Here is a 24988-nt window from a genome sequence, read left to right on the forward strand (position 1 = left end):
CAACATTTTTAAATAATACACCATTACAGTAAACTTCAAATACACATAACAAATTTCTGATGCAGCTTACAACTCAGAAGTGGTAGGATATGTTGAGGGGTTTTGCATAGCATTCATATACATTACAGTGACTTTGCACTTGTCTCCCTTTTGTTTTTGTGTCTACTGTGTCATTACAAATTGGACAATTTGATGCCAAGTTTCCAGAGATTATACATCTGTACCATATTCACTCAATGATAAACCATAAAATAAACAGTTTTCACTGGCCTTTACATGTATTATACAGTTTGGAATTGGTACATTATCACTCAAAAGGGATTCCATTTCAGTTGATCTAAACCAATATAGAACCTGAAACAGGTATTGAGTATAGAAACAAGTTTTTTTTTACCAGAACTTTCCCTAATTCTTATACTTCACAGCTCTCTCTGCACGACACATGTCAATGCTGCTCTTGTCAGTCCACCCTTTTGCTAAGTGGTGTTCTTCGACTACACTGCTCATCATTTGGAGACCTTCATTTGCATACACTGGCATGCCTCAAACAGGCTGTGAAGCGGCTGCTACTCTTTCTTTTTGGATTTCTGTCACTGCTGCGTAGCAAATTAGCATAGTGTACTCAGTACAATATTATTTTGAATAAATAAAATAACATAGGTTGGCTAATTTACTTGGTTCTATAATGTAACCAAATTTCAGTCAAATTTATCAGTGTTTTTGATATTTTGGGGTATTTAGTTCTCCCATCCCCACCCTTAAATGTTGGTATATGAAAATGTCCTTTATTAGTGCAAACCTACTGATCTCGATGTAATATCCTGCCATATTTCAACTTTTTAACTAAATGGGAAATAGTTTTTTTTTGTTGATTGATGAGTCAGCCAGTCGTCTTTGTATTTATTTATATACATAATATACTGTATGCACCAAAGCATTATTTTATTTTTACTGACATTTTTGCAGAACACTTAACTATTAATAGGACTGATTTATTTTATTTATTTTTGCAAGTTTGTGGAAATAGTTATTATCTATGTGAGATATTTAATATGTACTCTTTTATAGGGGATTAACTGGAAGAGCAAAGACTGAAGAAGTAAAGCAGGAGAGAGACGATGTGATAAATATCTTCTCTGTAGCATCAGGACATCTTTATGAGCGATTCCTAAGGTTCATTTCATGTATTGATTGCTAAATCATGGTTGAAATTGTTAGTGAGTTGTGTTAGTTAAGCAAAAAACACTAATTTGTAAGTCTGAACTATGAAAGAAAGCCAAATACACGAGTTACATGTAAATCTTCTACTGAGTGCATACCTGTAAATATTTTCTATGGTTGTAATTTTATGTACAACTGTTACAAAGTTTTTATTTGTTCCCCTTCCAAGGAACCTGTACTCTTCCATTTATAGTTTGCGTAAGGGGGCATTAAGTACCTTGTAAATTTATGTATGTATGTCCATGCTTCATGTATGCCCAATTTACGTTATTTTAGTATGGACAAAAATAATTTTCATGTCTACAGTGATTGTTTTCATTTAAAAATGCTTTTTTAAAAAGAAAACCATAGTAGTTTGGACGTAGCCTTAAGAAAGCATAACAGTAAAGGGATGCTGCCTAAACAACAACCTCACTTAAAAGTAAGAGTAAAGCACTGATTGTGAAATTCATTGAAACAAAAATATGAGGCCATGGAGATCCCAGAGAACTAGAGTTTAAAATCACTGGACTATACAACAGCTAATGAAAAGCTGATTTAAGCCTGTCAAAAAATATGCAGCCATAAGTGGTCTCCGAGAACTGGAGCTGGAAATCACTGGCCTATACAACATCAAATAGGACAAAAATTCAGATTCCCTTCTTTCGGCTCTGTTAGTCTTGGGTCTTTCCTAGGTTTGAGATCCTTTCTTTACAAAATATTACTTTATTCCTTTCATTTTTCTACCTCCTCCTTTGTTCTTATCCCCTCCACTTCCACCAGTGTTCTTCCTAACAGCCTTTCACCACAGTCTTTCCTCAGTTTGTCTGCCAAAATCCTCATAGCATGTTATTTCAGCTATGCATGTCTTCCTCGTCCTCCAACATCTCTACATACATTTGAAATCATTCCCATCTCAGCTTTTTCTAACATTCTGACATCATCCATCCATGTTCCCACTATTATATATCTAAATGGAGCACAGTTCACACAATCAATATCTTGCAAAAGTTGCTCTTGCTCTTATCACCACACTTGGAATTGGTAGAGCAGCTGCCAGGCATTCCTGGCAAAACATATTTTTGCCATTTCAAAAGTGATCAAGGTTAGGGCTGTGTTAGGAATAATTGATATATAGCATATAGGCTTTGTAATTTAACACATCCATAAATATTGAAAGGACTAAAGTAAATCTGTCTTAGTGTGCTGGCCAAGAATTGAATATGCTCTATAGGTAACCTATTTCAGTATGCCAGATGATTTGCTCATGTTATAGCCTGCGTACTAATATGTATCTACTGATAGACCATGGTGTCCAGTTGCACTGCTTGAATTTTAAAAGCAAAACACTATGTCAACAATCCAAATAACTTGATAATATTAAGGATGATAATTGGTAAGTTGGAGTAGACAATCAACGCAGCATGTAACTGCTCAATGTTGCTCTTTAATCAGGTGGAGTTAACGTCACCAATTCTTAACAGGTCTACACAAGTTAAAAAAAAAAATCTTCATGCATATAAAAACCGTCTTGTGTCTATTTATAGATTTTGGTAACCTGCATTCAGGTGTATTTTTAACTTTTTACATCAGTGTGTTTTTTTTTGTTTGTTTTTTTTTTAACCTCTTAGTTAAATTGCTATCTAATGCTAAAGGTTCTGAATAAAACTGATACTGTATTTGTTTAATTAATTGTTAAATGAATGATAAACAGCAGTGAACAAAACAAATTGACCAGGCATGTCATTTTGGCTGCATTCTCAAAATATTAGCAGCAATTCTAATGTAAATACGGAAATTTAGCTTAATCTGCATTAGTTACTTCAGTTTGTGCTTTTTCTGATACAACAAATGCTAATACTAACTATTAGAACTATAAATAGAACAATTTTGGCATTCACAGTAAACACTTGTGAATGTTCATTCAAAGTAAGTTAAAAAATCAAATATTACAGGAAGTAAGCTACTGTGTGAAAGTTGTAAAATATTACATACAACTTTACCAGTATTCATTATTTGAACTAAATGACTGAATTGAAACTGTTTTCTTTGTGACTTCCACAATTTTGTCCTTAAAATTTTACAGTAGCTCACTGTAGCTTTTATTTCCTATATAAAGACTTTTTTTTTTGGTGACTAGGATTATGATGCTGTCAGTGCTAAAGAACACCAACACACCAGTGAAATTTTGGTTTTTGAAGAACTATCTTTCACCAACATTTAAGGTAATTTGACATTTGTTTCATTATATTTTAGTTACTTTTTTCCACTCATGTTCCACTCAAGGAAATAGCAAACTGGACCTTCACTATTAAAATGTTAAAGACACCTTTAAGTTTAATCTTCTGGCACCTTTGGGCAGATATGCCCACAACCTAGTTTATCGTATTCCCAGTTACAAGTCTGTTATTAGATGGCAACCTGTTACCACCAATATAGTGAGGAAGTGGAGACTGGAGGAGGAAATGGTTCTGAATGACTGCTTCCAAATAACAGACTGGGAAATGATGTGGTGGTCACATGGGGATGATATTGAAGGACTTCGTTACTGCATCAGAGATTATGTTAACGTTTGTGTTTACACTGTGGCATCCTCAAGGACAGTGTGCTTCTTTCCAAACAACAAGTCCTGGATTACTAAGTAGCTAAAAGGTGTCTTGAATAAGAAAAAGGGAGCATTCAAATCAGTTCACAAGGAGGCCCTGAAGGATGCACAGCAAGTGCTGAAGAAAAAGCTGAGTGAAATTATAGAATCTTACAAAGCTAAAATAGAAAACAAACTCACTCAGAATAACATGAAAGATGTCTGAAATGGACTGGGTATAACTCTGGTGCTAGAAGGAGATGTGGACAAAGCTAATGCCCTGAACCACTTTTTAAAATAAATTTTTCCTCCCACTGCCACCTTCTAATGACCTTCACACCATTCCCTATGACATCAACAACTATTACCACTTCAACTGGAATAGCCAGTGATGAGTCAACTTATGACCATCAGTTTAGACTGTTCATAATTGGAGACCAAGTGAGGAAACAACTGAGGAAGTTATTCTCTGTACAGAAAAATCTGTGGAACCAGTTACAATCAGTCTTCAGGCTCTTAATCCCTGTACTCTCCAACTTTGTGGTATCCTCTGTAATCAATTCAGTCTACCCTTAGGGCTTCAGAAAGTGCTGCTGCTGTGGAAATAATCCTACATTATTCCTTTTGCAAAGAAGGCAGCTAATGACTATAGGCCAGTGGAACTTCTGCCTTGCATCATGAAGAATTTTGAGAAGCCGATCCTGGACTATGGGTCCTCTTGCAGAAAGCCACATGGGCCCCCTGCAGTTTGAGTATCAGACAAAGATTGGCGTGAAGGATGCAATTATCTATCTGCTCCACAAGGCTTATTCTCAATACGACAAAGTTGGCAACACTATGAGGACTGATTTTTGATTTCTCTGGTGTTTTAAATACCATCCAGTTATCCCTGTTAACACTAAAATTACTGAAGCCTACAAAAAAACTCATAATCCTGGCCCACCTTAAATACCTTTGCACCTCTCCATCAGCGTCTTTTGTGTTGTAAATGTGTTGATCAGCACAAGCAGCAAGTAGCCTGCTATCCTATCCCCCTACCCACTGCCGCAGCTCAATTCGCAAAGAGGTTCTCAGTTACTGGAGTTGTAGAGGTTAAATAATATATAGTCATTTGGAATTTATACATTTCATGTGTGTTCACATAAACACATCGCTAAAACAAACATTTTTTCGTTTTAGTAATAATTGACAAAATGTAGACATGAAGTGTATAGGGTAAATAATATATCATCATTTGGAATACATACATTTCATGTGTGTTCCGTGTCTACAACAATCTATGTAAACACATCACTAAAACAGAGATTTTTTTCATTTTTTAGTAATAGTTGACAAAATGTAGACATGAAGTGTATAATGTGTGAAGCCTGAAGTCCAAATATCAAATAAACACTTTCATAAAAGGTACAGAAGCAATAAGAACTGCTGACTCCTAATCAAGAGGTCGCTGGTTCGATGCTGGCTGCCTCCCAAATTTACCGTTTTGAGTAGTGAGCTGCTGTTATTGTTAATATTATACAGGGTGGGCCTTAAGTTTCTGTACATAGGAAAAATAAACATTTTTTATGAAAAATTATTTTTATTTATATAATGTACATGACTGCCATTGTTTTGAAAACACATTTCAATACATGTCCTCCACTGCTGATGAACATGTATTAGCACAGCTGGAGTTATGCTTGTAATGTCATTGGTGATACGTTCCCTAAGATGATTTATGTTTCAGATACCCTAAAAAATGTGTTTGAATAAAGAGCAACGAATTGAATTCATACTGATGGCCGGGTCAGGATTGAAAGGTGTTTTCAAAACTTTTTACTTTTTCTTTTTTTTTTTTTTTGTGTTTTTTTTTTTATAGAACATTCGAATAATCTAAACGAGAACAGACCATTCAGCCCAATAAAGCTCGGCAGTCCCATCCACTTATTTCTTCCAAAAAAAAGTTGGAGTTTTGAAAATCCCTAAAGTCTTACTGTAAACTACACTACTTGGAAGCTTATTCCAAGTGTCTGTTATTCTTGGTGTAAAGAAAAATTTCCTAATGTTTTTGCTTTAACAAGTTTCCGACTGTGTCCCCGTGTTCTTGATGAACTCATTTTAAAATACGTCTCGATCCACTGTACTAATTCCCTTCATAATGTTAAACACTTCAATCATGTCACCTCTTAATCTTCTTTTGCTTAAACTGAAAAGGCACAACTCTTTTAATCTATCCTCGTAATTCATCCCCTGTAGCCCTGGAATCAGCCTAGTTTCTCCTCTCTGGACCTTTTCTACCGCTGCTATGTCCTTTTTGTAGCCTTGAGACCAAAACTGCACACAGTTCTCTGAGGCCTTACCATGGCATTATAATGCTTGAGCATAACCTCCTTGGACTTGTACTACACACATCATACCATTTAACCTAACATTCTGTTTGCCTTCTTAATAACTTCTGAACACTGTCAGGAAATCGATAACTTAGAGTCCATTATGACTCCTAAATCCTTCTCTAAGTAACACAAAAATGAAAAACAAAGAAATATATATATTTGTCTCTCTTTATACTCAATTCTCCCTACAATTCCAGAGAATATGAAAACATGATTTTTCTGTGTTATAATCTTCTTATCTTCCTGTAAGTTTCCTTGAGAGGTAGGGATTGGTACCAAGTGAAGCACCACAGAACCCTTCAAAATTAAAAAAAAAAAAAAAAAACTTTAAGGAGCTGGCAAACAGCAGACACATGGTGTTCCTCACAAAGCCCCATTTTCATTTCTGCTTGTTTATTGCATTTTTAGCTGTCAACCACAATACTGAAAGACTAACTTTTTCATCTAATTCATGGTGTCCCTGAGATAATCATTTGATCTACAAGTTTTCAGTTGTAAAAATGCATAAAGTATGTAGACTGCCCCCATTTAGGTTAAATAATCTTTTAAGAAATAACCCAAAAGTAAAATACATCATTTTTATTTTTCTCTATTTTAACAGTTAAAAATATTTTATACTTATGTTAACTGTTTATTGACCTGTGTGGTTGCCTCATGTTGTGCTGTATTAATTGAATCTGTATGTTGAACATGGTAGTTTTAATGGATTTTTAATTCTTACTTTTAGGAATTCATTCCTTATATGGCAGAGGAATATGGTTTTCAATATGAACTGGTTCAATACAAGTGGCCTAGGTGGCTTCATCAACAGACAGAGAAGCAGCGAATTATTTGGGGCTACAAGATCTTGTTTTTAGATGTGCTCTTCCCACTAGCAGTAAATAAAATTATTTTTGTGGATGCTGATCAGGTATGACCATAAATATATTAAGATATAATGTTTCAACTTGCCTGTCTGTTTGGGAGTATGTCATCTTTTGTGGTAAAAAATGGGGATCTCTGAAGGATATTCATGTGAGTATGGAGGACAACATGAAAACTGCAGATATGTATCAGTGTAACCAGGAACCATACTGATACTAAGCAGCAAGGCTGTTTGCTCCACTGTGCTATTGAGTTAGAAAAATTCACTTTCCTGTTGTTTCTACAGATAGTCCGCACTGATCTGAAGGAGCTGCGAGATTTTGACTTGGATGGTGCCCCTTATGGTTATACTCCCTTCTGTGATAGTCGTAGAGAGATGGATGGGGTACCGCTTTTGGAAGTCAGGCTATTGGGCTAGTCATCTAGCTGGTAGAAAATATCATATCAGGTGCTAATTATTGTTGTTGTTGTTTTTTTTTTTTAATTTTGTGTTTTAAAGAAATATTTCTGTAAGTAGTTAAAAGCCATAGGGAAAATTAAACAAAGTACTGTACACATTTTATTTTTCAGACTTGTCCCTGAGAGTTTTTGCATGGAATTCTTAACTTAAATATCATAATTTTAATTATTGAAGTTCTTTGCAAAGTTTTGATGAGTTTTGAGTGTTATTTATCGTTATGCTTGTTTTCCTGGAAACATACTTCTGGTCATCTTTAAACAATATTGACCTTCACATATTTACAGATAAACTGAATAGCCTACCGTTTAAGATAAAAAGGCTGGCAATTGACCGAATATTTCTGTTAAAATACAAGCATGTCTAGTAAACCAAAGGACAAGATCATTTTTTGCAATGTACCGTATGAGTGAACTTTTAAATCCAAGATATGTTATAATTGCTCTGAAGTATTTAATTGATTAAAAAGTTTATATATATATAATATATAATATATATATATATATATATATATATATATATATATATATATATATATATATATATATACATATATATATATATACAGTAAATCCCTCCTCCATCGCGGGGGTTGCGTTCCAGAGCCACCCGCGAAATAAGAAAATCCGCGAAGTAGAAACCATATGTTTATATGGTTATTTTTATATTGTCATGCTTGGGTCACAGATTTGCGCAGAAACACAGGAGGTTGTAGAGAGACAGGAACGTTATTCAAACACTGCAAACAAACATTTGTCTCTTTTTCAAAAGTTTAAACTGTGCTCCATGACAAAACAGAGATGACAGTTCCGTCTCACAATTAAAAGAATGCAAACATATCTTCCTCTTCAAAGGAGTGCCCGTCAGAGAGAGAGGGAGAAAAAAGCAAACAGTCAAAAATCAATAGGGCTGTTTGGCTTTTAAGTATGCGAAGCACCGCGGCACAAAAGCTGTTGAAGGCGGCAAGCTCACACCCCCCTCCGTCAGGAGCAGGGAGAGAGAGAGAGAGAGCAGAGAAAAACAAACATGCAAAAATCAATACGTGCCCTTCGAGCTTATTAAGTATGCGAAACACCGTGCAGCATGTCGTTTCACTAAGCAGCTGCACAGAAGGTAGCAACGTGAAGATAATCTTTCAGCATTTTTTAGACGAGCGTCTGTATCGTCTAGGTGTGCGAACAGCCCCCTGCTCACACCCCCTACGTCAGATCAAGGAAAGCGCAAGAGAGAGAAAGAGGAAAAGTAAGTTGGGTAGCTTCTCAGCCATCTGCCAATAGCGTCCCTTGTATGAAATCAACTGGGCAAACCAACTGAGGAAGCATGTACCAGAAATTAAAAGAACCCATTGTCCTCAGAAATCCGCGAACCAGCAAAAATCCGCGATATATATTTAAATATGCTTACATATAAAATCCGCGATAGAGTGAAGCCGCGAAAGGCGGAAGCGCAATATAGCGAGGGATCACTGTATAATCTTTGCTAATTATAGCTGCTGGTTAGAAATAAGGGAATGTAATGAAAAGGGAGTTAATCACATAAAGCAGGCTGTTAAACTATTTCTCTTGATCCACTTTTGGATTTTTTGTATCTTTAAGACCCAGAATTGTAGCTGACTGTCATCCCAGTTGGTCCGTCATTGTTCCCGAATATTGGTAGAGGATCGCTGCAGGCAGTCAAACAAGGTGGTTGGGTCAACCTTTTAGAATTGCTGGCTGACCATCATCTCAGGGGGCAGGAGAATTCACCCTGGGTGAATTGCTGATGGAGGCCATCCTCCTTCTGGGTCCCCCTTGAAGAATCACTGATGCAGGTTGCAGTGGAACAGTTAGTATTGGCAGGCAGGGAGGGGATAGGATGGTTTCAGTTTAGAGCCACAGGACAAAGGCCTACAACAGTTAACTAAACCGTACTGTCCGTGGTCCACATTGCTTCCAGATCTCTCAGACACCTTTGCCTGGTGAAAGAGATACATAACCTGATTATTCTGCAGACCTGGCTGTAGACAAAATATAGTTACTTAAAATTTGAAACGGTCCAGACTTCTTCAAGCAAACGCTGAAGAATAAAACAGCTTTACTTATTTTTTTTCTCAAAATATTTTACATTATGGTGGGCCATAATCTCTTTAATTTGAAAAAGTGAATAAAAATGATACTAAAAAAAAAAATTCCAGCCTTGAAACATTTTCACCACTTTAGTATGTATTATACTTAACGATCACACACCTAAACCTACTGCTATTACAATGGTATTTTTCAAGAAATGATCAATTAGCATTGAAAAATTAAAACCATTGGAGGAGGATGAAAGTATTCATAGTCAGCCAATGTCTTGGTGTTCACTGATTTTTAAACAACCATTTGTTTATTACAAAAATGTACAAAATTCTTTAGTAAAACTTACAATGGTTAATATTTAACTTGGGTAAAGAATGTGAACATCAGATTAAAATGTACACTGCAGTGAGACTAAACCTTAGTGCACAGCTGCTATTATATATGTTAATATAAATCTGACTAAAGAGTAGTACAGTGGAACCTCGGGTCACAACCGTAATTCGTTCCAAAACTCTGGTCACAACCCAATTTGGTCGTGACCCAAAGTAATTTCCCCCTTAGGATTGTATGTAAATACAATTAATCCATTCCGGACCGTACGAGCTGTATGTAACTATATATAATTTTTTTTAAAGATTTTTAAGCACAAAAATAGTTAATTATACCATAGAATGCACAGTGTAATAGTAAACTGAATGTTTACTTACTTCTTCTGTAATGTTTACTTCTCTGCTTGGGCGCTCACGCTCTCGCTGTCTCTCTCTCTCTCTTGCTCGCTCGCTGCACAGGGAATGCACAGGGAGAGACTGAACATGTACGGAAATCATCAGCGCGTACGAACCGGAAGGGAAACTGGCTTGTTTGTCACCCGAGTGTGTGGTCGTGAACAGATGCAAAAGTTTGGTGAACTTTTTGGTCGTAACCCGATTTTTACGTGGTCCGAGACGTTCGTGACCCGGAGGTTCCACTGTATATGTTAACAAACATATACATGACTGCACACTATAACTGACATCTATTTTATATAATCTATTTCTTTATTCTTTTACTTTGTATACTCATAAATATTCTTCAGTCTTACAAGATAACATGCCTATATTTCAGCGCTCTTTATGTGGTTGATTTGAAAAAGTTCCGAAAAATAGCAGCTGGGGACCGACTCAGAGGACAGTACCAAGGTCTCAGCCAAGACCCCAACAGCTTATCCAATCTTGATCAGGTTTGTTGCTAATTTTACATGGTTTTATTGATTAATTTTCTGGTCATATTGGTTGTTGAATCAGAGAAGTTAAGATTTTTGTACAATTTTTATCTTGCTTAGTCATTACTTACTTATGACAACTATAAATAAAATGTTAGATTATGGTTTCTTAGATATCAGTTTTATCCATTTTACTAAGATGAAAATAATATAACTGCAAGAAAAATGTGTAGCTGTTATTACATTTTGAAATAAATCTAAAAACTCAAGTAATCCACACATACAAAGACATCAAAACAAATAAGTCCATAAGTTAAGTTATCTATACATATTAATAAAAGGCAAAGCCCTCACTGACTGACTGACTGACTGACTCACTCACTCACTCATCACTAATTCTCCAACTTCCCGTGTAGGTGGAAGGCTGAAATTTGGCAGGCTCATTCTTACAGCTTACTTACAAAGTTAGGCAGGTTTCATTTCGAAATTCTACGCGTAATGGTCATAACTGAACATGTTTTTTGTCCATATACTCTAATGAGGAGGCGGAGTCACGTATCGCGTCATCACGTATTACGCCTCCTACGTAATCACGTGAACTAAAAACAAGGAAGAGATTTACAAGCACGAGTCAAACGCGGGGAACGAAGGTAAATGACGTTAATTTTTCACCGTCTTTTAATACTGTGTAAGCATACATATTAACACATGTGCAATTAAACGTGTGCATTTACGGGGTGATTTCTCAGGCTTAAAAGCTCGCCTTTTACTAAAAAGGTAAATGCAAAACTATTTTCAATCATTCTATGATCTGCTTCTCACAACTGAAGGGCACCGTGGCTGATGGTAAATGACGTTAATTTTTGAGTTGTCTTTTAATACTGTGTAAGCATACATATTAACACATGTGCAATTAAACGTGTGCATTTATGGGGTGATTCTCAGGCTTAAAAGCTCGCCTTTTATCAAACGCGGGAACAAAGGTAAATCACGTTGTTTCACTGTCTTTTAATACTGTGTAACCATACATATTAACACATGTGCAATTAAACGTGTGCATTTACGGGTGATTTCTCAGGCTTAAAAGCTCGCCTTTACTAAAAAGGTAAATGCAAAACTATTTTCAATCATTCTATGATCTGCTTCTCACAACTGAAGGCACCGTGGCTGATGTTACGTCACTTGCTGTCCAACCATAAGCGTTACCTGGTAGGTAACCGGCCACTCACTTCACTCCCTTACGTGAATCGAACCTCTGAGGTTTTCTTTTGTTCTTAATTAAAATTTAAAAGCAATACTTCACCGCTGCTAAGCCCCTCTAGCGCTGACGTCCGAGGTTCGATTACCGTAAGCATGTGCAGTGAGTGTGTAATTACATTCACGGCATTCGTAGTCTGATTCACAATCTGATTGTATGGGTGGTTACCTACCAGGTAACGCTTATAGTTGGCCACCAAGTCAGGTCGAAGTGATCACTCGAGTAAAGGCAGCTTCACAAAAAAACAGATCCTTAACAAACTGTTATTAGTATATTTTCCCTCAATTTAAAAACGTTTTATTTTCTTCTTAATAAAAATTTAAAAGCGGTACTTTGCCGGGTGCGAAGCTCGTGGATTTGACCGACTGACACATACAGACATATTCATGAGTGCAGTACTTCGGAAAGAAAGCACCGTGTAAACCTAAAGTTTAAATTAAGTTCATAGACCTACAAAAGGTTGCCATTCATTTGAGGCAAGATTGCCTTTCTTCTGTACAACTATACGTTGCATTCTCAAGAGTGTGCTTGCACGGCTTCGGATATATATATATATGTATGTATGTCTATATATAAATATGTAAGCTTATAAGTACTGCCTTACTTCTCTTTAAGAAAGGAAGATGTAATGATACTTGATTTAAACGATTCCATGTCTTGGTGGGTTTGCGTAGCTTATTGTCAATATCTTTACACCTGTTTTTAAGACTTATTGACTGAAACGGGCTTTCACGAAAAAAGTTAGGGCTTTGCTACAGGATACACCCTCCACAAGTTAAGGAAGTAAAAATAAAAGTATATATTTCTGTTTTATTTAAACCTTTTAAGTTCATATGCATAGCCCCATTTGGCTGTTTTAGTTTTTTTTTCTTTCTTCAGTAATATTTAATCTCCTTAAAGAAAAAGAACATATGCATTTTACTTTTTTTGTATCTCTTTAGTAATATTTTAGTGTAAAAGGATTACCAGTATTTAAACCTTTTATGTTCTTTATAAAATTTATTTTACACAATGTTGAAAAATTAATAAAGAAAGCTACATATTTTGTCAGCTGCTGCTTTAATTTTCAATGAAATGAAAAAAGCTCTCCAAGAGAAAACGTCAATGAAGAAGAAACAGTTTGCACTATCTAAAAAGGAGAAACCCTCATTTATAAAGTTTGCTGCAGATGACTTAACTGAAAATAAATGATTAGTTCCTATGTGTATAATACATATTTATCTATTTTACTTATGCCTTTATTCCAGCAACTTGCAACATCTGAGGTACAATTTGTTACATTACTTTTGTTTTTTGCAGCACAGGCAGGTGAAGTGACTTCCTCAGGGTCACACAGTGGAGTCAGTACCAGATTTGAACTGACAAGCTCCGGGTTGCTGAAATATTACTGAAGAAAGAAAAAAAACGAAAACGGCAAATAGGCTATGCATACAGATGTCCATCCATCCATTATCCAACCCGCTATATCCTAAATACAGGAGCCAATCCCTGCCAACACAGGGCACAAGGCAGGAAACAAACCCCGGGCAATGTGCCAGCCCACCGCAGGGGCGCACACACCCACACACCAGGGACAATTTAGAATCGCCAATGCACCTAACCTGCATGTCTTTGGACTGTGGGAGTAAACCGGAGTACCTGGAGGAAACCCAGACAGACACGGGGAGAACATTCAAACTCCACGCAGGGAAGCGAACCCGGGCCTCCTAACTGGCACCTTTCACTGCACCACCATGCCGCCCACATACAAACTTAAAAGGTTTAAATAAAACAGAAATATATACCTTTATTTTTACTTCCTTAACTTGTGGAGGGTGTATCCTGTAGCAAAGCCCTAAGTTTTTTCATGAAAGCCCCTTTCAGTCAATAAGCCTTAAAAACAGGTGTAAAGCTAAACTTGCAGCACCACTATTCAATGACACTTGCCTAACGCCTCTCCTAAGGGGACATACTGTGGGATCTGGGCATCAGTCAAAGCACCAATCACAGGCCCCGATTAGAAAGCGGGAAGCTGTGATTTGTCGTCTGTCTCCCATGTAACAATCACAGCCCGTGTTATTACGCACTATGTATGTATATATGTATATATGAAGGAGGATGGATGGATGTATATGTGTGTGTTTATGTATATGTGTATATGTATGTGTATATATATATGTTGATATGTGTATATATATATATATATATATATATATGTATATATATATGTTGATATGTGTATATATATATATATGTGTATATATATGTATATGTAGATATGTGTATATATGTATATATATATATATGTTTACATAACCTCTTTAACACACTACTTCTCCGCTGCGAAGCGCGGGTATTTTGCTAGTGTGTAATAAAGTGGATTGACACAGGAAAATATGTTGATATGTGTATATATATATATTATATATATGTATATATATATGTTGATATGTGTATATATATATATGTATATATATGTATATGTAGATATGTGTATATATGTATATGTATATATATGTTTACATAACCTCTTTAACACACTACTTCTCCGCTGCGAAGCGCGGGTATTTTGCTAGTGTGTAATAAAGTGGATTGACACAGGAAAAAGTATTGAACATGCTTACTGAAAATTTATTTAATACTTAGTAGAAAAAACTTTGTTGGTAATGACAGAGGTTTATCCAGTTTCCTCTGTACTGAGAGTATCTATTTGTGGTATCTGTAAAGCATACAGAAATGTATTAGATTGTGTCTTGTCTTCTTTAAACTCAGTAGAATATAAGGATTTATAGTAGTCTCTAAATGTCTCCATTTGTGTTGGTGATTGCTGGGATTGCATTGTGAACTTCTTGCTTGTGGATTTGTTGAGCTAAGATCTTATTAGCTTTCTCTCCATGTTTGTAATAATGATGTCTTCATTTAAGTATGAGTTCTTCAGTTTCTTTAGTTGTTAAGAGGTTGAGCTCTGAATGCAGAGTCTGCCTTTTCCTATGAAGCACCTCACTTGGACACCTGGCATGTTCTTGATCTATTCTAGTAATTTTGTTGATTAGCTCTGATACCTTCTTGGTTTCCAGTTTATTTCTGTGGGAAAGATATGAGATAATCTGTCCTCTTAAGAAGGCCTTCAGGGTTTCCCAGAGTGCTCCTGCAAAAACCTCTGAGGATGTAAAAATTGATTTGCTTGGATATAAATTCTGTACAGTTCTCGTAAAGTTCTAATAAAAGTGGATTAACAATAGCGTTGTACTTAAACAATTTAATTGTAGGCAAGAAGTTGTTATCTACAAAGAAATAATCAATTCTTGAGTAGCAATGATGCACTGGTGAGTAGAACGAATATGCTGTTGAGTTTGGGTTTAGAAATCTATAAGTTGTGGTCAGTTACAAACTGTGTAATTTTATTTATAGTGTTAGATGTCATCACACCTGACGCAGGAGACCTATCTAGGTCTGGACTTAAAACACAAAGTCTCTAGCCATTATACTGTAATTTTATGAGTGTTCACATTGGGAATGGATGCAAATACATTTTGCATGAATTCCCTATCATCGACATTGAGTGCATAAATATTTATCAAAATCACTTTACAGTTAAATAAATTACCTATGACAATCACCTATCTCCCTTCTGGATCACATACTACATCTGATACTACAAATGAGACTGTTCTATGTATAAGAATTCCCACACCTCTAGTTTTCTTTATATAGCTGGAATGGAATATCTGGCCAGTCCAGTCCAGTCTTTGTGTAGCCAAAACTGATCCTTGCTTAATAATTGGGTCTCCTGTAAAAATACTATTTTAGCGTATAGACCTGTTAACTGAGAGAATACTTTCTTTCTCTTTAATTCGTGATTCAGGCCTTTAACATTCCAGCTCACAAAGTTAACTGTCCAGTCTTGGAGACATTGCTTCTGAACTTTTGTTGTTATTTTTTAGTCTTAACTGAAAATAAGACAGCTTTGACCATAATTTCCAATTTTCCCAGGAGTTATTGCCATGAAGCCTATTGTTACGTTGGCACTTATAATTATAATAATTATAAGGATAGTTTAGAGATAGCTTACTCTCTTTCTGTCCCCCCTAGTCCCCCTACCTCCCCATTTGCCTTCTCACTTGAGGCTGGACCACACTTCACAAATTCCCAGTCCTCTGACATGTCCAAAACAAAACAAGTCCCCTAGCAGCATCGTATGAGGAATAAAATAGAGATATCTATTGCCAATACAGTCCAATTACTATAAGCATAAAATGCAATCTTAAGATTGTAAAATAGTAAACCCAGGGAATGGTGTTAAAAAGTGGTCCTGGATAAACATAGTAAATCCTAATACAATATTAATAGTAATAAACCAAGGGTATGATATTGAACAGTCTCCTTTAGAAGAGTAAAAAAAGAAGAAAAAAAAGAATTATTAATTTTTTCCACACATACATAGAAATACGCATATAATTGTAATTAAAACATAAACAAAAAGTGGCCAAGAAGGGAAAAGGATGTATAATTACAGTACCAGTATCATTGCAAGTGGATCAAACAGCTGGCAAAATCTTCTTTGCCATGCCATGACAGGATGCGACTCATGATCATATTTCAAAAAAGTGTCGGGATCCGTTTTCTTAACTCTTTTTCTGCGTCCTCCGTAGTGGTAAAGATGTAATGCTTGTATTGAATATGCACTTTCAGTTTGGAAGGGTACAAGAGGGTGTATCTGATCTTGGCTTTCCATAAGCGCTGTTTAATATTGTAAAAAGCTGCATGTTTAGCAGCAGTAGAGGGTGAGAAATCTGGGAAAATGCAAATGTGGTTATCTTCAAATGTAATCTCTTGTTTCTGTCTGAGAAGTGACATTACATGTACAGTAATCCCTCCTCCATCGCGGGGGTTGCGTTCCAGAGCCACCCGCGAAATAAGAAAATCCGCGAAGTAGAAACCATATGTTTATATGGTTATTTTTATATTGTCATGCTTGGGTCACAGATTTGCGCAGAAACACAGGAGGTTGTAGAGAGACAGGAACGTTATTCAAACACTGCAAACAAACATTTGTCTCTTTTTTCAAAAGTTTTAAACTGTGCTCCATGACAAGACAGAGATGACAGTTCTGTCTCACAATTAAAAGAATGCAAACATATCTTCCTCTTCAAAGGAGTGCGTGTCAGGAGCACAGAATGTCACATAGATAGAGAAAACAATCTCTAGCAAACAAATCAATAGGGCTGTTTGGCTTTTAAGTATACGAAGCACCGCGGCACAAAGCTGTTGAAGGCGGCAGCTCACACCCCCTCCGTCAAGAGCAGGGAGAGAGAGAGAGATAGAAAGAGACAGAGTTTGTTTTTCAGTCAAAAATCAATACGTGCCCTTCGAGCTTTTAAGTATGCGAAGCACCGTGCAGCATGTCACTTCAGGAAGCAGCTGCACAAAAGATAGCAACGTGAAGATAATCTTTCAGCATTTTTAGACGAGCGTCCGTATCGTCTAGGTGTGCGAACAGCCCCCTGCTCAATCCCCATACGTCAGGATCAGAGAAAGTCAGCGCAAAGAGAGAGAAAAGTAAGCAATCTAGCTTCTCAGCCATCTGCCAATAGCGTCCCTTGTATGAAATCAACTGGGCAAACCCAACTGAGGAAGCATGTACCAGAAATTAAAAGACCCATTGTCCGCCAGAAATCCACAAACCAGCAAAAATCCACGATATATATTTAAATATGCTTACATATAAAATCCCACGATGGAGTGAAACCGCGAAAGGCGAAGCGCGATATAGCGAGGGATCACTGTAGTTCAAATTGTAATTTTTCAAAGCACACGATAAAACTCCTAGGTTTAGAGGTATTTGATCCCCTTATGCCGGTAAGCTGCTGCTATCTTGGTGTCTGATTTAAAGTCCTCTCCAATTATTTTAGAGAATAATTCTGCTACGAATTTCGCTGGGTTTGGACTTTCACGATTCTCTGGGATACCTTCAATTCTAATATTATTCCTTCTGCATCCGTTTTTCAGTGCAGCAAGTCTGTCTCCGAGTTTTTTGCATTCAGAATTTGCATCCATCGCTTTTCCGTCAGTGGTAGATGCCAGATGTTCGGCTGTTTCAATTCGAGCCATGAATGTTTGCTTAACGTCTTCCAGCTGATCACCAAGTACTCTCAGTTTATTCTCAAACTTAGACCCATTTACCTGAATTTGTTCCTAAGTTTTTTTCTAGCATACCTTTTAAGGTTGCCTCAAAGCGATTATATACACGTTTCTCCAGGTCTTTATTATCCTGCCGCAGCTTCTCGCTTTTCTTGAGCATATCATTTATTTCCTTCTTTATATCTTTCTTGAGCTCCTTTATGTCTTGAGCTGTAGCCATGGTGGACATGGCCGTGTCCATTGCACTGGTCCTTCAGTTCGGACTGATCGTTACAGCCGATGCTCCTGGCTCGCAAGGAATAGATGAAAACGCAGAAGGCAAGGCCATTTCCAGTTTCAATGGATCTTTTGGAATCAATGCAATCTTGACCTGCATCACTTGTACATTCGCTCCCAGTTTCACTCTCGACTGGAGACGGTGTAGTGGCCCAGGGTCCCGGGAGATCTGAGCTTTCGCCTGTCTGTTCAGGTCTGTCACTGTAAGGCCGTACCTTGAAGTTGGACCTTGGACTTGGTGCCTGTCTAGACTTGGGTGTAACTTGGATTTCTTTTTCGCTTCTTTCTGAGCCCCTTTCTTACCGTTCATGTTTATATATGCTTGCATATACTGTAATAGAAACTCGTCGAGTTGGGTAACTGTAGAAATGCTTATGAGATAAAGGGGATTATCAGAGAAGGACTTGAACAGAAAATCTCTCTATATGCAGATTATACAGTACTGTGTATATCAGATCCACAAAATACTTTGCCTGTAGTCCTAACAGCACTTACAGAATTTCAAGTGATTTCTGGTCTCAGAATTAATTTGACTAAAAGTGTGCTATTTCCAGTGAATTTTCAAGCACACAATATAAGATTGGACACCTTCCTTTTTATCATCGCAGATCAGTTTAAATACTTTGGGATAAACACTTCGTGATGATAAAAATAAGAGAAACATTAACTAGCTAATGGAGTTCCGCTTCAGATGTCCATCTCCTGTAACGGACGAGACCAACTTTATAAAACATTATTTTAATACATAACACTAAGAAATGCAGTTATGAGACAATGAATTGCAAAAATGAAGTTGGTTTGCAACGTTTATTACAAAAACGTTTAACAATATATAAAATATAGAACTAGAATTATAGGTTATAGAACAATGAGGGACATGTATGTTTATGTTACATTTTCTCAGAAAACAGTGTTTTACTTTTTCCTCTCACGTTATATAAAAACAGACCCTTTACCTTCCTTTTTTCACATATGGAAGATATGCATCTAAGGACATATTCTATTCCTCTTCTGGAAATTCAGATAGCAAATCAAATTTTTGAAGGGCCTCCTTTGTGTCATCTTCCCCCATTGACTAGGGGGCTTCGCCCACCCCCAGGTTTGGTTTACCGGATATAGAATTGAAAGAGATTGTTATTTTCATGGGAATTGTTACATATGCATTATTTTCATTTTTACTTTAAAACTTTTGTAAAAACAATACTGTACTTGTCCTTTATTTCCGGCTCGGATCGTGGTTACATCTCTTTCTCGCAGGACTTATAACACTGCTCGCGTTGTGAAGGGGGGGTGGCTGAACACACGCTAAGGAGAAGCGGTTGGATCATCTGCTGGCTTGTTGCTGCTACTGGCGAGCTGCATACTCTACTTGTCGCGCTGCGCAGATCATTTAAAAGCCTGTACAGCAGCTGTCCTTTTGCCACTTAGCGTCTCTGCCACTTGTGTTGTTTTTGGGGGGGGGGGGGGGGGGGGGGGTTGGGTGGTGGTGTGTACTTGTGAAGGGGTTTGGGCTTAACACAAGCTGAGGAGTAGCAGTCGGATCATCTGCTGGCTTGCTGCTGCTGGCGAGCTGTGTGTTGTGTTCTGCGTTTTGCTTGTTGTTGTTTTAAGAGCTGGGAGCACATGAAGCATGTCTGCCAAAAGCATTCCGACAAAGTGCTAGGTTAGATCTCGGTGAACATGTTTTAAATGTTGTCTCACTGCCTTGTCTCGCGTGACTTTAAAGTGTCTCTCACGGGACATCAAATTGTCTTCCGAGAACATCACGTCTCGTCTCCTTAGTCTCCCTTCCTAGATTTTTTTTTATAATAGACAGTAAAAAAGGGAGTGAGACCCCTAAACACAGATTTATTCTTAGCATACCACTTCTCTGCCTCCATAAGATGCTGAAGGATTCCATGTTGCTGTTATACTTTTTATTGTGAAATAAGAAAAAGCTTTAAATGATCATCATAAAGCTTATAGCCTTTTCCTCCACATTTATAAGGAATGTAAAAAAAAGGAAAGAGAAAAAATAATGTACAGTATACAATAATCCCTCGCTATATCGCGCTTCGCCTTTCGCGGCTTCACTCTATTGCAGATTTTATATGTAAGCATATTTAAATATATATCGCAGATTTTTTGCGGGTTCGCGGATTTCTGCGGACAATGGGTCTTTTAATTTCTGGTACATGCTTCCTCAGTTGGTTTACCCAGTTGATTTCATACAAGGGACGCTATTGGCAGATGGCTGAGAAGCTACCCAACTTACTTTTCTCTCTCTCTTGCGCTGACTTTCTCTGATCCTGACGTAGGGGGGTTAAGCAGGGGGGCCGTTCGCACACCTAGACGATACGGACGCTCGTCTAAAAATGCTGAAAGATTATCTTCACGTTGCTACCTTCTGTGCAGCTGCTTCATGAAGCGACATGCTGCACGGTGCTTCGCATACTTAAAAGCTCGAAGGGCACGTATTGATTTTTGATTGTTTGTTTTTCTCTGTCTCTCTCTCTCTCTCTCTCTCTGCTCCTGCTCCTGCTGCTACCTTCATTGTAACTGCTTTGTGCCGTGGTGCTTCGCATACTTAAAAGCCAAACAGCCCTATTGATTTGTTTGCTTTCCTCTCTCTTTCTGACAGTCTCTGCTCCTGATGCGCACTCCTTTGAAGAGGAAGATATGTTTGCATTCTTTTAATTGTGAGATGGAACTGTCATCTCTGTCTTGTTATGGAGCACAGTTTAAACTTTTGAAAAAGAGACAAATGTTTGTTTGCAGTGTTTGAATAACGTTCCAGTCTCTGTACAACCTCCTGTGTTTCTGTGCAAATCTGTGACCCAAGCATGACAATATAAAAATAACCATATAAACATATGGTTTCTACTTCGCGGATTTTCACCTTTCGCGGGGAGGTCTGGAACGCAACCCCCGCGATGGAGGAGGGATTACTGTACTCTTAATTTGTTATACATTGTTAAGCATTGCTGCTTTCAGTCACAGATTCTACAAGTCTTCAATGTTTCTTACAATACACTATTATTAACACAGTGCATTTAAAATCTTCTAAGACCTTTAAGTGTTATATTTCTGTGTCAGAAGAGGTAAAACATGCTTTTACTCTTTTACGCTTAGACTTCTACTGGTTAATGATTCACAGTATGCATCTGAGACAAACATTACAAGCATTCTCATATATTTTACTAGCAAAATACCCGCGCAGCGGAGAAGTAGTGTGTTAAAAAGGTTATGTAAACATATATATACATATACATATATATTCATATCTACATATACACATATCTACATATATATATATATATACATATACACATCCACATATATATACATATATATATATATATATACACATATCAACATATATATACACATACATATACACACACATATACATATATACATATACACATACATACATACACATACATATATATATACAGGTGTATACACACATACATACACACACATATATATATATATATATATACACATACAGACATATATATACATATACATATTTACATATCTACATATATATATACATATCTACATTTTTTTAAATATAGTAGTAGTATTTCCTAGTCTAAGAACAACAAAACAAGTTCGGTGACTAAGTGCGTTGTAACACGGGCTGTGATTGTTACATGGGAGGGAGACGACAAATCACAGCTTCCCGCTTTCTAATCGTGCCTGTGATTGGTGCTTTGACTGATGCCTAGATCCCACAGTATCTCCCCTTAGGAGAGGCGTTAGGCAAGTGTAATTGAATAGCGGCGCTGTAAGTTTAGTTTCTTTTCAATAAAGTCAGGCGTTAGGCAAGTGTCATTGAATAGCGGCACTGCAAGTTTAGTTTCTTTTCAATAAAGTCAAGCGTTAGGCAAGTGTCATTGAATAGCGGCACTGCAAGTTTAGTTTCTTTTCAATAAAGTCAGGAGCGCTTTGCAGCGGCGAAGTTCTGCTTTTAAATTTTTATTAAGAAGAAAAGAAAACCTTTTTAAACTAAGGGAAAATATACCAATAACAATTTGTTAAGGATCTGTTTTTTTGTGAAGCTGTCTTTACACAGCTTCTCCGCTGTTTTATAAACGAACGCCATATAAGTCCGTCCTTTCTGCTTGCTTCGCGGTTCTGTAGTGGTTTATTGTTCGTCTATTACGATTGTTTTTATAAACGAACGCCATATAAGGCCATCCTTTTTCCTTGCTTTGCCAAGGAAGCAGCCTTTTTATTTAATGCACGGGTTCTCCGTTGTTTCATTGTTCGTTTATTACAATTGTTATAGTTGTCTTTGTATACCACGTTGTCAGTTGAGCACTCCGGTTGGAATATGATCAAGCCGTGGAAGCTTACTGTTGAGCATGCAACGTATAGTTGTACAGGAGAAAAATGGCAATCTTTTGTAAGTCTATGAACTTAATTTATGCCTGTATGCATCAGTCGCTTCATATTCTTTTCGTACCTTATCAATTGTGTAATGTGTTTTTTGAAGAGGTTTGATTCATCGAAGTGGTCACTCGTGCTGTGTTCAGTAAGTCACTAGCTTGCTTCTTATTGTTTCGCTGCCTTCTCAATTGTGTAATGAATGTTTTCTTTAGCGCTCTTTGTGGCTGTTCCTTGTTTTTAGTTCACGTGATTACGTGGGAGGCGTGATGACGCGATACGCAACTCCGCCTCCCACGGCCAGCGAGCTGCAGTCCATTACAGTATATGGACAAAAAAGAGGTTCCAGTTATGACCGTTACGCTTTGAATTTCGAAATGAAACCTGCCTAACTTTTGTAAGTAAGCTGTAAGGAATGAGCCTGCCAAATTTCAGCCTTCCACCTACACGGGAAGTTGGAGAATTAGTGATGAGTCAGTCAGTCAGTGAGGGCTTTGCCTTTTATTAGTATAGATTCACTATATAATAAGGAATTTTAAGCCAGCTTCAACCAAATGTAATTTATCTTTCTTATGGAAGTTTATAAAATAATGTGTCCTATCTGCTCATCAATGCCCTGTGCTGGATGTTGAAATAGGGAGGCTGACATTTCCTCTAAAAGAAAAGATTTGAAACCTGCTTTAACATAGTGCTATGTAATAGCAAGACATTTTTTTCACTTCAGTTGTAGTGCACGTCTCTTACCTATCTTCTGTCTTTTCATTAATGGCTCAAAAGAGCCCAAACCTGAAAACAGAAAAAATATTCACCTAAGGAAATGTTATAAAAAAGAACCAAAAGAACATACACAAAAAATGACAATGTTCAGGCTGTGCACTATTTCTCCACCTTCTAATTTTTTGTTGGGTGTTTGCTTGCTCAGTCTAGTGTGAGCATTTACTTCAATGATTTCCAAAAGAAACATTAAGCTTTTAATGGTAAACTTTTTGGTTATGTGTCTTTGATATACAACATGGCTAAGCATAATTGCCATATTACCACAGAATTGAACAAAAGTTATTAAAGGAAATTTAAACTTCATTTATCCTTTGGAGCTGGAGTTCTCAAACAACATTATAGCCACTTCCTCCAGACTGCCATGTCATTCTAAAGAGGATCGAGCAGAATGTAGTTATTAAAAGTTTAATGTTAAAAAAAATATTTTAGCAAACCATTACAAACATGCATTTAAAATATGTGGATTTTGAAAGTTAGTTGTTTCTGGAACATCAAAACCACTAGGGACAGTATGCTAAAAGAAAAAATAATAAAAATAAAATAAACATAACTCAACACAAGTATCCAACACAAATTGTTGAAAGTGCCATAAACGGGAACCCACAACCAAATATAATCCTCAGACCACAAATGATACAATGAAAGAGGAAGGAACTAGTTGAGACATTCCTTGTTGAAATCAAATAGGGCCTCAAGGACAACATACAGCACATTGTATAGATAAACCACAAAATGGTCCTTTGGAAACTTGGACACAACATTAAATACAGACATACACACAAATATAGTTATAAATTTTAATTAATATATTATAATATGAATTAGTCATATTTCATAGTATCATCAACATGAAAATTCCACAGTCATGGCTGTTCATCTGACTTTAAGGCCCTAATACAAGGAGCAAAAAAATTAATCAAAGAAAAACATTAAATCTGATATACAGTAAACTGTTGACAATGACTTTTAAACAAACACAACAATGGAAATGGCCATTTGTGACACACCATGTGTTGCATCTATAGATAGTAAAAATTGTCCAATAATGGAAAATGCAGGATTAGCTCAGCTTTTTAAACTTCATTTAAAATGTACTAGTTTAGAAATCTAACAATCAGTATTGTTTGCAAGTAAAGTAACCTAGTGTCATGTTTTTTAATAAAACATACATGCATACACTGCTTGCATAATTTGCAAATTGGAGTTTATGGCTATGAAGGTGAGGCAGCATGATGCAGAAGTCTCCCTGCTTTTTACATAGAGGGGCCTTTATGTAGGAATTTGGATGTGGAAAGCAAGACAAAAATAATATGTAATACTAATTTGTCAGAAAGCACTATCATGCTTTTATAAATAGTTAACTGCTGAAAATCAAGTTAAATAAGATATCTAATAAATGTTAATGACGACGATAAACATGAATACCTTTAACATTGTACATACTA

General features: G+C 36.7%; 1 protein-coding gene across 1 annotated transcript in view; it reads left to right on the top strand.

Moving 5' to 3' along the window:
• uggt1 (UDP-glucose glycoprotein glucosyltransferase 1) overlaps window positions 1-24988 on the top strand; it is a 234292-nt gene that overhangs the window by 200837 nt on the left and 8467 nt on the right. Inside the window, 6 exon segments of the mRNA XM_051921917.1 lie at window positions 1069-1173; window positions 3341-3425; window positions 6884-7066; window positions 7307-7402; window positions 7404-7468; window positions 10639-10753. Coding sequence (XP_051777877.1) covers window positions 1069-1173; window positions 3341-3425; window positions 6884-7066; window positions 7307-7402; window positions 7404-7468; window positions 10639-10753 — 649 coding nt within the window.

This window comes from Erpetoichthys calabaricus, chromosome 2 (genome assembly GCF_900747795.2).
Source record: "Erpetoichthys calabaricus chromosome 2, fErpCal1.3, whole genome shotgun sequence".
NCBI lineage: Eukaryota > Metazoa > Chordata > Cladistia > Polypteriformes > Polypteridae > Erpetoichthys > Erpetoichthys calabaricus.